General features: G+C 42.8%; 1 protein-coding gene across 2 annotated transcripts in view; it reads right to left on the bottom strand.

The window, feature by feature from the left end:
- Positions 1 to 14,875, bottom strand: part of THADA (THADA armadillo repeat containing) — a 479,325-nt gene that overhangs the window by 106,031 nt on the left and 358,419 nt on the right. For both annotated transcript variants that reach the window (XM_075863236.1, XM_075863235.1), the window contains exons 30-31: positions 9,661 to 9,779; positions 6,613 to 6,698 (exon numbers count right to left, since the gene is read on the bottom strand). In XM_075863236.1, the coding sequence (XP_075719351.1) occupies positions 6,613 to 6,698; positions 9,661 to 9,779 (205 nt within the window). The remainder of the gene's footprint in view (positions 1 to 6,612; positions 6,699 to 9,660; positions 9,780 to 14,875) is intronic.

Below are 14,875 nucleotides of genomic sequence, written 5' to 3'. Positions count from 1 at the left end.
ATTCAAAGAGCTTTCGAACATGTATATTAGTGCGGAAGATGCTTTTCCCTGTAATAAATATACAGGGCTTGTTTTTTTTTGCTGGACGAATTGTAGCTTTGGTTGGCACTATTTTGGTGTATATACAATTTATTGATTAACTTATTATTTTTTTTGGGGGGGGAAGGGGAAAAAACTGTAAATCTGTTGAAGGTGAGCCAAAGGGATAACCTCTATTAAACTCGAGGAGCCGCGGCCGCTATTGACCGCAGACTCAAAGGGGTCGACTTTTCACCCTCTAATATGTGCAAAGTGATCCTGGCCAAACCCAAAATGGGATCAAAATATTAAATAAGGCTTCCATGTTGTTTGTTACAGGAGGACTGCAGAATCAAATACGGTAAACAATGGACGGCATTGCTGATTACAATGGCAGTGGAAATAATAAACACTTGGGAAACCGAAACCCCTCTGCGAACAGCAGTGAGTAGGGGCATAGCAACAAAATCTCAACTCTTCAAAGGGGAGCCCCAAATAAAATAATATAAACAATCAAAATTGACAGGACAGTCGCAGTCACACCCATGCGTCCAAAGGCCCCTCCGGCACATAAGACAACACCAGTATTATAAATGGCACATGGTAGGTGTGGGCACCGGCAACATCGGGGGCCCAAAGGGGTCTCTGATACTTACTCTGACCCAGACATGAACTGGAGCAAGTTTCTTATACAGCACATACAGCTCTGGTCTAAACAAACAAGTCTGAATACAAAATTTACATGGTCAATCCCTCAGTCTCACCTGAACACACTCCGTTCCAGAATTTTCTTTTAATCATGGAGAGGTATAAGAATTGTGGCCATCACGTGTTTGATATAAATCACGACGCTACTTTTTCATTGTTCACATGTCAGCTTACTTTTGTCAATTATTAATAAAGATGAAGTCACTGACTTTGATATATATTTTGGGGTTGTTGTCAGGTAGAACAATGAGTAAAAGAAACTTGAAAACAAAATGCCGAGCTGGGTCATTGTTGACCTGTCAACATATTCAGGCTTCATCTATTATTGTATGCAAGAGAAAAATTACCGCAGGTTCTCGGTTCAGTAATTGAGCAGTCAGCACTGTGATTTATTACCGCCAGGGAACCCGGTAAGTTATTTCTCTGTAATACTACAGAAAACTGCGGAATCAGTCATGCTTTACACGTGGAAGTAAAAATAACGCTGATTGCACAATTTTTCATTATTAGTACAGCTGTAAGATTCTGTATCAGATCTGACTCGGTGTTGATTTGAAATATATAGTTCCATTGTATATATTTTTTTCTTTTTAAAGTTCCTTCATGAAAAGAAAAGCTTAATTAAATCCTCTCAAACCATTCTTAGAAATGTTGCTGCACAGTATTGGACCTGTTACAGCAGAAGTTTGTACTCCAGAGCTGTACTTCCCTAATGCAACTGGTGACAGGAAGTTGTAATGATTGTCAGCAATTTTCGAGGATAAGGGCATCTTTTTGTGGTCACCTGGTTGCTTGCATATCAAGCAAATTTTGATGCAAACTTGCACCCATAAACCATTACCCATTTGCACCAATTTAGCCCCCTTAAAAGAGTTATCAGGTTTTGGCAATTTTGCTATTGTCGATTTCCTAGAGACAAGCTGGTTTTGGAGGGTGACTCTCCTGGGAGCTCCTAAAATCAGTTGCTATTGGGAAAACCAAAATACAAAGTCTTTACACAGCTTCCCATGAGATAGAGAATCTTCCCAAGCATCGGACTCCCCCCGCCCCGCTTACATTTTACAAGGAACTGCTGCAGATAACTCATGTAATCTTCAGGTAGAACAAATTAAAGGTACATTCCAGGCAAAACTGAAAGGTGTTATTTATTTCCCACATATTATGCAGCGCTGTACAGAGTGTCATCACTCACAACCCTGTTCCCTAGCGTGGCTCCCAATCTAATTTCCTAATCTCAAAAAAACACCTTAAACTGGCCATACAAATTAGATATATGTTGGCCAGGCCCACCAATTTCGGCGGGACTGGCCGACCATTGAAAGTTTATGACTGCGAATTTCAACATGCCCGATCCTTTTGATCGTTAGTACATAACCCGTTGCCAGAGGAGTCTGACAGATGCGTTATTCCTTCTCAATATTGAAAATACATGCACGGCTGAGCGGAGCATGATTGTGTGTGTATGGTGGCAGGAATAGCTTCGGTAAGTTTATGGTCAACTTTACTGCCTAGTGTTATACCTAGTGCATTGTGTTCCTTTAATCCTTCCAAGACCAATTCCTCTCTAATGCCTGAAGGTAAAAAGCTACATTTTACCTTATGGAATGCCAAATTCTAAGGGTGATTTTCCCCCAAAAATTACATTTTGGCCAAATATATATTTTCCTTATTGGAGGAACAGATGGGGATTTAATGTAAAACCAAAACACAACTGGTATCTTTTCTTTTTTTAAGTTGAGGAAAATGGGAAAAATAGCGAAAACATTTCATTTTTTTTTTTTTTTGTTATTTAATGTTATTAGTTGAACCAGACAAATTTTTCAGAAAATATTGCTCACTTTACCATGCATAACGATACTAAAAATGTGTACTTTGCCCCACTTACATCATCGCTATAATGTGCGAGAACACAGGTCTCCATTTTTTTCTAGTATGCCATCTGCCATTAGGTGGTATGCAAGATCTGTAAATGGGCGAAATGCGCACAATTTTTATTTTAGGTATAAGATCAGATAGGGTCGTGGCCAGGAAGACAAAAACTAGTCGATATCGTTGGTATGGGATGTCCGCCGGATCTGCCCTGTGTGTCACACAGCGACTGTGACAAAGGCCGAGGGTCGGCCGAAGCGTCTTACCAAGTCGCTTACTACCTCAACACTATAATTTTTGTTGCAATAAAACTTACATTTAGTTTGCATCTGGATCTCGTGTACCTCTGTGTGTGCTGGGGTTATATATATTTTTCAATATTGTGGGATTCTCGTCCCTACCCTACTAGCACCGCGCCAACCAATTGAGGAGTGCATCCCAATATCTATTCTTGAGGACATCCATGTAAACTGTATCCATGTCACAGAGGATCGTTTCTGGTAGTGCTGGCGAGTTGTTTTTTGTTTTTTTTCCACCGGCATATTAGTTGTATTTTTATTAGTTTTTTTTATTTTTACTATGGTTTATTTTACTTCTTTTGATTCCTGAGGTTAGAGGAAGCTAGGTAATATGACCTGTGTTCTCCCAGCACTCCTCTGTATGCAGATAACAGATAATAAGGATCTAATGCCTGCTGGCCATTACATTACTATTGGCAGTGGTCTGCAAAAAGGAATGCTAGGAGGACACATCATGTCCTCCCCGCCTTGCTGCTCTCACCCATGTGAAAGTTGGAGGCCGGTGAGGTCATTGTGACATCATAGGTTTCCATGGCAGTGGCCTGAATGCAGGAAGGAACCCAGTGCTAAACACATCGCTCACTTTTTGCGACAGGGAGCTGATCACTTTAGCTCCCTATCTTTAGGTGTCAGCCCAATCTCTTTAATAGCAGAGCGCTATACTGCCCAATCTGCCCTTAAAGAGGACCACGTATATTTACGTTCCAGGAGCCTGTGGCATCGGAAGTTGGAATATAAATATACGTATTGTGGTGGTCTACTGGTAAAAAAAAAATGAAAATGTTTTTATAGTTAAAATAAAATCTCTTTAAGAAAAAAAAGGGCTCTGAATTATTGCAGCCTACTTTACAGGGCAGTCATAGGCTTTGTTGTGTCTGACTTTTTCCTAAAAATAAACTCGCTGCCACTTTGCTGAAATGTATTAAGTACATTGCATCTCTACCACAACCTCCGACCTAAACCTGCAATGTACTGTACTAGCCTGGGGAATGACATAATGATGGGTCACAATGCTTTGGCCACAGTACAGATACAAGGCAAAATACAAACACACTATACATCCGGATTAAAAGGATGGGAGGAGAAAGAGGGGAAAAAAAAGGGGGGGGGTGGAAGAAAAGGAAATTAACTCGAAATAGAAACAACAAGAAATTTAGCCAAGAAAAACTCAAAATGATATATATAGGAAAATATCAAGTTCTGCTGCCTTAACACGCTAATAAAGCATTCATGACAGTGGAGCACTAAGGAAAAGGAATGAGGCAGAAAACCGCACAAGGGGAAAATCAAAAACACAATAAATAAATATACGTGAAAGGACTGAGGGTATGGACAAACAGATTTCTACATGGAGTTATAGCCTGCAGAAAACGTAAAGAATATATGTCCTTACAGAAACACGGATCACTGCGCTGCAATTCTTTTCAGAGTATGGAGAAATCTTGGCACCTTCACTGCGGCTCCTGGCTTCATGTATGTTCTATAATTTAGGATAGATGTCACATCTTATACTGGTGACGTCAGTATAACGTATTTTAGAGCCGTTCTGCCATTTAAACTACTTTCTACTGGCGATGATGAACTACATGTTTATATCTGTATAGCAGGCCTTATGCAGTCCTTCTATCTGTTGCCAGGGAAAAAATATATTAGACATGTTGAATTTTTACCTGATCCCCTAAGAGATAAGTGGCGCCAAAGATGTTTTGTGGCGGTTTATAAATTTTTTCCTATTGCAATAAACATACGTGATTGGTCGATCAGAGTGTGAATATTCACGGGGGAATCAGTCCGTCGAATAGACAACTATCTAGAGTGAATAACAAGCTTTACATAGGAAACGAAATGTCCTTTAAAAGGAATATTCTGGAAAAACCTGATACACTGTGTTATACCTAGTGCAGGGCCTGAAGGGGCGGTGCATGACACAGATACAACACTTTGGTGTTTAAAGAGTTACCGCACTAGGTATAACACAGTGGGGCAGAATGACTATTGGTGTTGGCTGGCCTAAGTTGCACCTTCTTTTTGGTGCAAACCATTTTAGGCAAGCTTATCAATGAAATGCGCCAAAGAGCAGATGGTTGCAACTCGCCCATAGCAGAAAAGGGGCGGAGTTTATGAAGTACCAAATTGGGCCAAAATTTTGGCACAAAAAAAAAAGTGGACTAAAATAAGTCAACCAAGAAGTGGTATAAAGCTAGACAGAAGTGTCTAAACGTGCTCTAAATTTCTCATCCAGCGTGAGCCGCTGTGATATATTTGGCGCCTCTAGTCTAATTCTAAGGTGTATAAATTGAAGACAGTATTCGTAAATCTGCCTCAGTGTATCTGGTTTTTCTTGAGTCATCCTTCAAGGCAGACCTGTCAGCCTCTTGATGCTGCCCTATGTGCCACGATGTTATAGTTACAACGACTTTGGGAAGGAGCACGTAATTTATTTACAGAAAAAATAAAATAAATATATATATATAGATCGTACAAATAATGACAAATGAATCTGTGCTATATCGGCCTACCTTGCACGCCAGATACTGTAGCACTAGTCACCACATTTCACATAATTCACACTAACTTGCACAAACATGGGTGTAATATGAACATAACCGCACACAGGACGTCACTACCTTCACCTGGGTGCAATGCTCACACAACAGCCGCACCCATGATTTCCTGTTATCATGTCACTGTATTTTTGGGCACATAATCTCAACATCTGCGTGAACACTAAATACACTTGTATATCTTTTAAATTATGTTGTCAGCTAAATAAAATGTCAACATATACTCTAAAATCTGAATTGCAAAGCTGGGTGAAATGGACTAAATTCAGTGTCCTATTGCTCTTGAAGAAGCAGCTCCAGTATAGGAGAGGCTAAAAGAATAATCTAGGACTGGTAAGTAATGTATAAAGGTGCCACTTCGTGCAATATCTTCTTGTTTGAACGGTCCCTCCGATTATAAGTGGATTACAGGTGATCTGGATGTCCATGCAAGAAGAAGATGGCTCCGAAGAATAGTGGCCAAGCTGCAGTACTAATCAAGTGAATAGGAGCAGAGTTGCTGTTCTACAACACGGCCGCTATGCACTGGTCGGAGCCATCTGCTTCCTGCTCCAAATACTTCATACCCTGCATAACATCCGGCACCCGGAGCTGCTGATCAGTGCGGGGTCTGGGTATCGGACCACCACGGATCGTATACTGATGACCTATCCAGTGGATAGGTCATCAGTTGTCCATGCCTGGACAACCCCTTTAAGGCCAAGATCACAAAAGCAGTTTTGATGATGTTCTTGGTGTCCTTTTTGGACCAAACATAGGAGTGGACACAAAAGAAAGGAGATGCATTAGTCTTTTCTTTAAAACTTCTGGATCTGACACAAAAAACTGAGCCAAAAACTGCGTGAGTGATCCTGGTCTTAAAGGGGTTGTCCAGGCACGGACAACTGACACATTCACAGGAGCAGCTGATTTTGTTTGCGGTCCGGGTGTCTGACCCCCACGATCATATGCGGATGACCTTTTCTGTGAATAGGTCATCAGTTGTCCGTGCCTGGACAACCCATTTAAGGATTTTTTGGAGATTATAAAAACTGTTTTTGTTTTATAAGATTTGTCATTTTTTAATTTTCATTAGTAGAAACCCCGTTCCTTCTGCCAACCATGAGTGATCAGCTAGCAGAACCACCCTGCCTGCACAATCCATACTCACATACCTTGGTCTCTGTCCTTTCCAGAATAACAGATGACTGTGTTTAGGATGTCCGTAAATGTCGCTCTCGTTACTAGACATGGATTTTGCCTAAAACAAAACAATTAGGAAAACAGTTAAATACGAAGATCCCGTCATTTCCAGCCACAGAACCTGTAGGTGTCCTAGAACAATGACTTAAATTGCATGTTTTATATTTTACATACCAATGGCAGAACATAATAACTGAATTGGTTTTCCTTCCCCTGTGGCCATAAGATAAATACATTGATTGGCTCCCTGCTTTTAGTGACCTAATGTATTATTCAATGTAATTCAATCTAGGCCCAGTGCATATGATTTTGATCAGGACATAAGCTGCAAAACTAAACCAGAAATGGAAAAATTACATTATACTCATAATAATAAGTGCTCAGGACAGGCAAAAGCCAGCAATACATGACAGACAACGGATAGCTTAAATTAGCACCATTTTTGCTTATTTCTACATATATTGAGCTACGGCTAGTCTGGTATATTTACAGAACTAGTGTCATGCCAGACTATCAAATCTAGTGAACAATTGGGCATCGTGTTATTGAAAAAAAAAAAAAAAAGGTTCTCCTGGACTTAAACATTGATCGCCTGTCATTAGGATAGGCCATCAATGTTTGATTGGTGTCGGTCCAACTAGGGACCACCACTGATCAGCACAATGAAGGGTCCTTCTGCGAGCGCTGTGTCCCCTTCACTTGAATAGGACTAAACTGCAGTACTAGGTATAGCCACCTGTATGGACGAGCGATTGTGCCAGTATAAACAATGAATAGTTCATGGAGTTTGAACCCCCACAAATGAAACATTAATCGCTAATCCTAAGTATAGCCCTTCCATGTTTATGTTCTAGAGAATCCCCTTTAACAATCCAAGGACTTGGTGGTCTGTTCCCGCTGGTCTGGAACTTTAACTCCCATTTCGGGTTCAGCATTTCTGGACTTTGAAGGGCTGGACTATGGAAATTGTAGTAAACCTACAATATAGTGTTTTACCCTAAACCTCCCCAGTAAGTACAAGTCCTTGAGTTTTTTCTTCTTCTGCCCAATTTCCCCAAAAAAAAAAAAATGGACATAGCCGTTTCACTTTCTGGGAAAGTTAGTGGACAACCATGGCTGCCATTACCGCCCCCACTGGGGTTGTCCAGGGTATCGAATGGGGCTGAACTGCAAGGCCAGACAAAGTCTAAGGCCCTATACACACGACCGTAAAAAATCTCCACAATTACTGACCCATTCAGTTATATTGGCACCATTCCGTATTGCTACATATAGGTGTCCGTGCTGTAGAACTGTGCCAGGAATTATGGAGCATGTCCTTTTTTTCGGATTTCGAGAATTACTTTGTTTGGGAGAACGGGCCAAAATTTCGGCCGTGCCCGCAATCGCCGTAAATATGGGCACGGCTGTGTGCATGAGGCCTAAGGACAAGAGTGGCGCTGTTTCTGCAAGGAGCAGCCATATTTTTTTTTTATATCTCACACAACCCCTTTAAATGGTAAATCTACCTACTTATGCAGTGATGCATCCCCAGCTCTCATACCGTTGCATTAACCCAGATCATCAGCCATTTAAGAATACTGTGTGACAAATGAGGGCATTGATGTGACCAAGATTTTCTAGAAACAGATATAAATAAAGTGAATGTCCGGAATTAGAAAAATGGTCTGTTTTTTTCCCCGGATGCAGCGCCGCACTTTCCATGGACTGTGTATGGTATTGCAGCTCATGAAAGGAACCAAGCTGCAATACCACATACATGCTATGGCGCGGTCTCTAACAAAAAAAAAAGCAGAACCTTTTTAGTGATTCTGGAACGGCAGAATAGAATTTTAATAACTGTAGAGACAGATTTTATTTGCAGACAACTTTTTTACATTTATTTTATGGTATATTTACAATGTTGTAGAACAGTTGCTTACCTCTTCAGTAATGAATGGAAAGCATTGCTGTATACTCCTACCACTGGAATCCAATCATGTATACAGATGCACCATACACAAGAAATATTTACATCTGTTACTGAATAAACAAGTATATGGACTAGCCGTTCCCTGTACACACACAGCTCTGTTCTCGGGGGACACAGTTGGAACATATGACACTATGCTCTTGCACCGACATAGTCTGTAATGTTTGTTTGCAATCATAAGAAGAAAGACCGGGGAACGGGATGTTAGAGGAATCCGTATAGTTGTGGATTCCATAGATGCAGTCCAACAACAATAATCCACTATGCCAAGCAATAAGTGAATAAGGACACATATATTTCCTTGCCTAAGACATAACATAGCTCTAAAGCCTCATTCACTTGGCTCTATTATGGCTTTTTACAACCTCCAAGTTGTATGGGGCCGTAATACAGCCCCATAGACCTATGGGGCCATATCGCAGCTTCGATTTTATGTGTCATGCTCCATTGGATGTCATATTATGGAGCTACTCTACACTGCACAAAGCACAATACAGCGTCCAACACAGTGTTATGGCTCTGTAGCCAGGAGCTGCAGGGACAAATACTGCCTTACAGCCTCCTGCACACGTCTCTGTACATGGGGCCTTACTGTAAGCTGCGCCTACAAGGTAAGATATAGGAACAATAAATTGTCACTTACCCTAGAGGACGAAGCATGTCCATGCATTACACAGACAAATAATTGATTCCAATGGGAACTGTGTAATGCCCAATTTTAACTGTGGTGGCGCTATAGGAAAACAGAACACTTGCTGCTAGGTTCTCCTACAGATCACAGCTGATCAATGAGGGTGTCAGCAGCAGGACATCTTCTGATCACCTTATCGTCAGGGAACCCTTCTAACTAAAAAGGTATGTTCCATGTGGACAACCCCTCTAATCTGTCTTTATTGTTGTATTTTTAATAGCTTTTCTATACCAGGATTAACTTTCATTTATTATTATTAATAAATTATCTTTGATGATCGATTATAGCAACTGAGAAAAAAATATATTTTTATTACACCTCATCAGTAACTTCCTCAAATTTTTCAATCCAACGTACCTTTTGGCGAGCCACAGGCTGGCTTTCAAGCTGTCAGTGATGTCATAGATCTCCTGCTGAAGTCGCTCTGAATTAGCTATGTGTTTCGCCTCAAAGAAGGACTGAAGCATGTATAAAATCTAAGTGAAGCAGAAAAAAGAAATGAGAAAAAAATGCCAACACTGTGAAAACATGTTTTAATCCCAGCTCCTGTGAACCCACCGCTCATCAGAATCCATCCTTTGATGAGTGAATGGGCACCTGTAAGCGAGGGTTGGCAGCCAGGCTTTCAGCTGGAAAGACTGCTCCCATTGGAGAAGGCCGCAAATGTACTAGGCCCAAATCCCTTCCTTGTTTATAAATCACAGCCTGTGAGCTTCTTTCATGGAGTATGAAAAAAGCCAAATTACCTCACCATGCCATCATGGTTTCCTAATGAAATCATATCCCAATTAAAAACAACCGCTGAGGCGCTAGCATGCTGAAATCCAACTACCCCATACACCCTGCCCAATAGTTATATAGCCGGAATATGACGGACACTTCCTAACTTTACACAGGAGAGGAAAGCTGGACGGGACTACCAGCCAACCATCCGCTATGTGCTTGTTATAATAAAATATGTTTATGATAGACATTGGCAATGAAATATAGGAACAATACATTCTAGATGGGCGACGTCCTGTATGGCCGCATTTACAGATCCAACAATGAACGCCATATAGCTTTCCCAGACTCCTGAACGGAAAACCTGCAAACTTGTGCAACTATATGGGGGAAAGCGATATTTGACTGTACTATGGCTATGTGCACCTTTGAAATTGTTGTTATTTTTTTTTTTTTTTAATTAATAAAAATGTCAGTGTGTTTTGTGCAACTTTCTAAATACTTTTTATTGATAATTATTTTAACTTTTTCAGATACAGCTGCTTTGTATCCTGTATACAGAGCAGCTGTATCTAGCGCTGAATATTATACCTGTCAGGTCAGCGGCACTGATGGGTTCAGTGTCCGCGTAGATCGAGCTGTTACCGATCAGATCTAAGTTCATAAACTAGATGTGATCGATAACAGACACACAGGACCCGCTGACACTGAACCTCTCGGATTCAGGTCTGAGTGCAAGATACATCTCAAAAAGTAAAAATTATTTTCAATAAAAACTATTTAGAATGTTGCACAAAACACACTGATACACATTTTTACTAAAAAAACAAAAACAACTATTTCAAAGGTGTACATAGTCTTTAACTATGCAGATTATGGGTGCTGTATAGGTTGTCATCAGCGTCGGACTGGCAGCGAGCTGCTTTTATCCGGCAGTGGAGCAGAGGGACATTGTCTCCCTGCCCCGCTGCTTACTATTTTACTATTGTAGGCAGAGCCGGCTTTAGGGCCCCTGCCAAATATAGCAGCTGCTACGGGGCCCCCGGCATGAGGAGACCCATACCGCCCGGCACATAAATGTTATATGCCGGGCGGCAAGGGGCCCCTCATAACCGGTGGCGTCGCTAGCACCGGAGGGGGCCCTGGTGCTAGCGATTGCCACATTCACTTGTATCTGCGTCCACAGATACCACTGAATAGTATAGGTTGCAGGCCACGTTAGGCCTGCAGCCTATAAACCGCTAGGACGGAGTCCCTGCACAAGCCGGCGTGAGGTCATCATTGCATCACGCTGGCCTACGACATCTGAGATGTGGAGCGTTCTGTCCGTCGTGGGAACAGGGCTAGGTAAGTAAAAATATATGGGGGTGACACTATCTACTGAGGGGGCGGTGTGGCGCTATCTACTATGCGGGGGGGTGGCACTATACAGGGGGAGGGCTGTGTGGCACTATCTACACAGGGGTCTGTGTGGCACTATACAGGGGGGAGAGCTGTGTGGCGCTATCTAGTAGGGGGGGGTGCGGCACTATACATGGGAGGGCTGTGTAGCGCTATCTACTAGGGGGCTGTGTGCCACTATACAGGGGGAGGGCTGTGTGGCACTATCTGCTAGGGTGGCTGTGTGGCACAATACAGGGGGGAGTGCTGTTTGGCGCAATACAGGGGGAGTGCTGTGTGGCAATATACAGGGGGAGGGCTGTGTGGTACTATACAGGGGGAGGGCTGTGTAATACTATCTACTAGGGGGGGCTGTGTGGCACTATATAGGGGGAGGGCTGTGTGGCACTATCTACAAGAGGGGGGCTGTGTGTGGCACCATCTACAAGAGAAGGGGCTGTGTGTGGCACCATCTACAAGAGAAGGGGCTGTGTGTGGCACTATCTACAAGAGGGGGCTGTGTGTGGCACCATTATTATTGTGGGGCCTAAAAGGGGTACTTTTATAGTGTGTGGCACCGTGGGGGCATTATTTCCATCTGGGGCACTATAGATGGTGAGGGTTTTGTAGAGGGTGGGGAGGTGCTACAAAAGCGGGAAGCCAAAGAGGTTTGTGTTTCAAATTCTGCAGAGGCGATTTGTAGTTGGGAGAAGGCATCACAGCAATCTTGGCCGGATAAAGAAGAAAAGGAAAAGCGAGCGACTCCAATCTGAGAAGACGTCACTAATGAGTCACTGGATTTCACTGTATTGTATTAAGGGAGTTTTCCCATCTTAGATATTTACGGCATATCCACAGGAAATGCCAAAAATGTCTGATAGATGCGGGTCCCAGCTCTGGAACCCGCAGCTATATCTAGAACTGACCGCAAAATCCAGGGGGAGACCAGTAGAGAAAGGGTCACCCATGCGCGCAGCTCTCTCTATTCTGTTGTATGGTTGTTATGGAAACAGCCGAGCAGCTCTTGCTGGACGCACACGCACGACCCCCTTTCCACTGGTTTCCACCTGGATTCTGTGGTCAGTTCTAGATATAGCTGCGGGTACCAGAGCCTGGACCCACATCGATCAGACATTTTTGGCATTTCCTGTGGATATGCCATAAATGTCTAAGATGGGAAAACTCTTTTAAGTTATATGGTCTGCAGAGCGCTTGTGTAGGACTGGTGTCTACCACTATATGGTCACTGTATGGTTGTAATATTAGTCTTTGGTTTACTACACAAACGCTTTAAGAGTGGTCGCATTATTTTTATATAGCCGACGGGTGGCACCCAAGAATTATTTCCTCTGGTGGGCCCAAGGTACTCCAGTCCGACACTGGTTGTCATCCAGCTTTTCCAAATACAGATATAACCATGGACTCAATTTTGTCAATACAATCAGTATATGGATGTATATACACACTCCTCAACATTGAAATGGCAACACCAAGAAGGACAAGCCGTAAGGTTTTGCAAATCAAGGAAGTAGCAGGTGTCACTAAGATCTGCAAATGATCACATTTTCAAGCAACTTTCTCCAATCTGTGGCACATGGGAGGTTGCATAAAAACCAGATTGAAAGCAAAGTTTTTTAGCCACGATACCTCATAAATGTGTGGTGGGGGATGATTGCGTGATGCCTTCTGTTCGTCGGCGTGCCAGTTATCGCTACTTGTCGCAACAGAGGGACACAATCCTTGAACTGTGAGACCTTGGTTTATCACTCCGACAGATTGCTAACGCGCCTAGGCCGAGATGACAGCACTGTTCCACGTTGCGTGTCCCGGAGGTTGGGAGAATGGCGCGTAGTGATCTATTCTGTACTGCAAATGAAATTGGAAGTCAGATCCCAAGCCTAGGATGGCAACCAATGTCGACACAAACCATCAAAAGGTGTTTGAATGATATTGGGCTACGAGCCATAAGTCCAGCTACAGGTGTTCCATTGACCACATGACACCCCTTTCAAAGGCTATAATGGTGCACAGCAAGACGGCAATGGAGGCTGGAATGGAGGTCTGTCCTCTTAAGCGATGAGTCCCGCATTTGTCTCGGATGCTATGATAGCCGGAGATTGATCTGGAGTCCACGTGGGCAACGCCATGAAGAGGCTTCCACAAAGGAATGTCACACCGGTCCTACTCCTGGGATTATGGTGTAGTGTGGCACAATGTACAGTAGAAGGATCCCTCTAGTCTTCATTTCAGCAACACTAACAGTTCGGCATTACGTTGATTTGGTCGTGGAACCAGTGGTATAGCCATTTCTCCAAAGTGGCCTAGAAGCCTTTTTTTAACAGGACAATGCCAAGTCGCATGTTGCTTGTGCTACTGTGAGCAGCCTGCGTGGCCTAAACGTGCTACCATGGCCTGCAGCATCTCCGGACTTGTCTCACATCGAGCACATCTGGGACGTCATTGGTCGGCAATTGAAAGGGAGCAGCCAATCTTGATGATTTGCGTGCCCAAGTGCATTCAGCGTGGCATAACATTCCTCAGACAACCACTAATAACCTCATTGATCACATACCAAAGTGTTTAAGTGCGTGTATTTCTGCGCGTGGCGCTTATACTCTATACTGGATAAATCAAGATGTTTGGAATATTTTGTTTCCATTTTTTTTATCATCATTTGCATATCATTAACATGTCTATCGATCCTGTGGTTTCCACAATTCCAAAACTTTTCCTTCTTAGTGTTGCAATTTCAATGTTGAGGACTGTATTTAAGCACATCCATAATGAAATATTTCCCGCTCTCATAATAATGAAGTATTATTGATACACACACAGACAAAAATGTGGTAGGCTGGGTTCACACAGAGTTTTTTGCAGGCGAAAATTCTGCCTCAAAATTCCGTTTGGAAGTTTGAGGCAGATTTTCCTCTCCCTGCACGCCGACTTTCGCTGCATTTTTCGCTGCATTTTTCGCCCGCGGCCATTGAGCGCCGCGGGCAAGAAACTCCACGAACTACACTTTCTCTGCCTCCCATTGAGGTAAATGGGAGGTCAGAGGCGTAAACGCCCGAAGATAGGGCATGTCCCTTCTTTCTCCTGCGAGACGGTTTTACCGCTCGCGGGAAAAAGACGCCTCCGCCTCCCATTGAAATCAATGGGAGGCATTTTCGGGCCGTTTTTGACAAGTTTTGCGGCACGGTTTCCGCGTCAAAAAGCTTGTAAAAAAACTCTGTGTACCCAGCCTTATCAGTACACTTTGTGTTACCATTTTATTTTTGGCTGCCTTTCTTGACACCCTCAACATTGCTATAATCTAGCACCTACCAGATCACTTTAATATAATCTGTTTTGATTTATGTTTTAGAGTGGCATTGCTCTTATAGGAGCTATGTGCAATGTAACTTAAATTCTGGAGGATATTGCTTGTCCTGGACACGGGTACAGATACTGCTGCGATTTACCAACTTTC

This window comes from Rhinoderma darwinii, chromosome 4 (assembly GCF_050947455.1).
Source record: "Rhinoderma darwinii isolate aRhiDar2 chromosome 4, aRhiDar2.hap1, whole genome shotgun sequence".
Lineage (NCBI taxonomy): Eukaryota > Metazoa > Chordata > Amphibia > Anura > Rhinodermatidae > Rhinoderma > Rhinoderma darwinii.
This window is presented reverse-complemented; position numbering and strand designations above follow the sequence as displayed.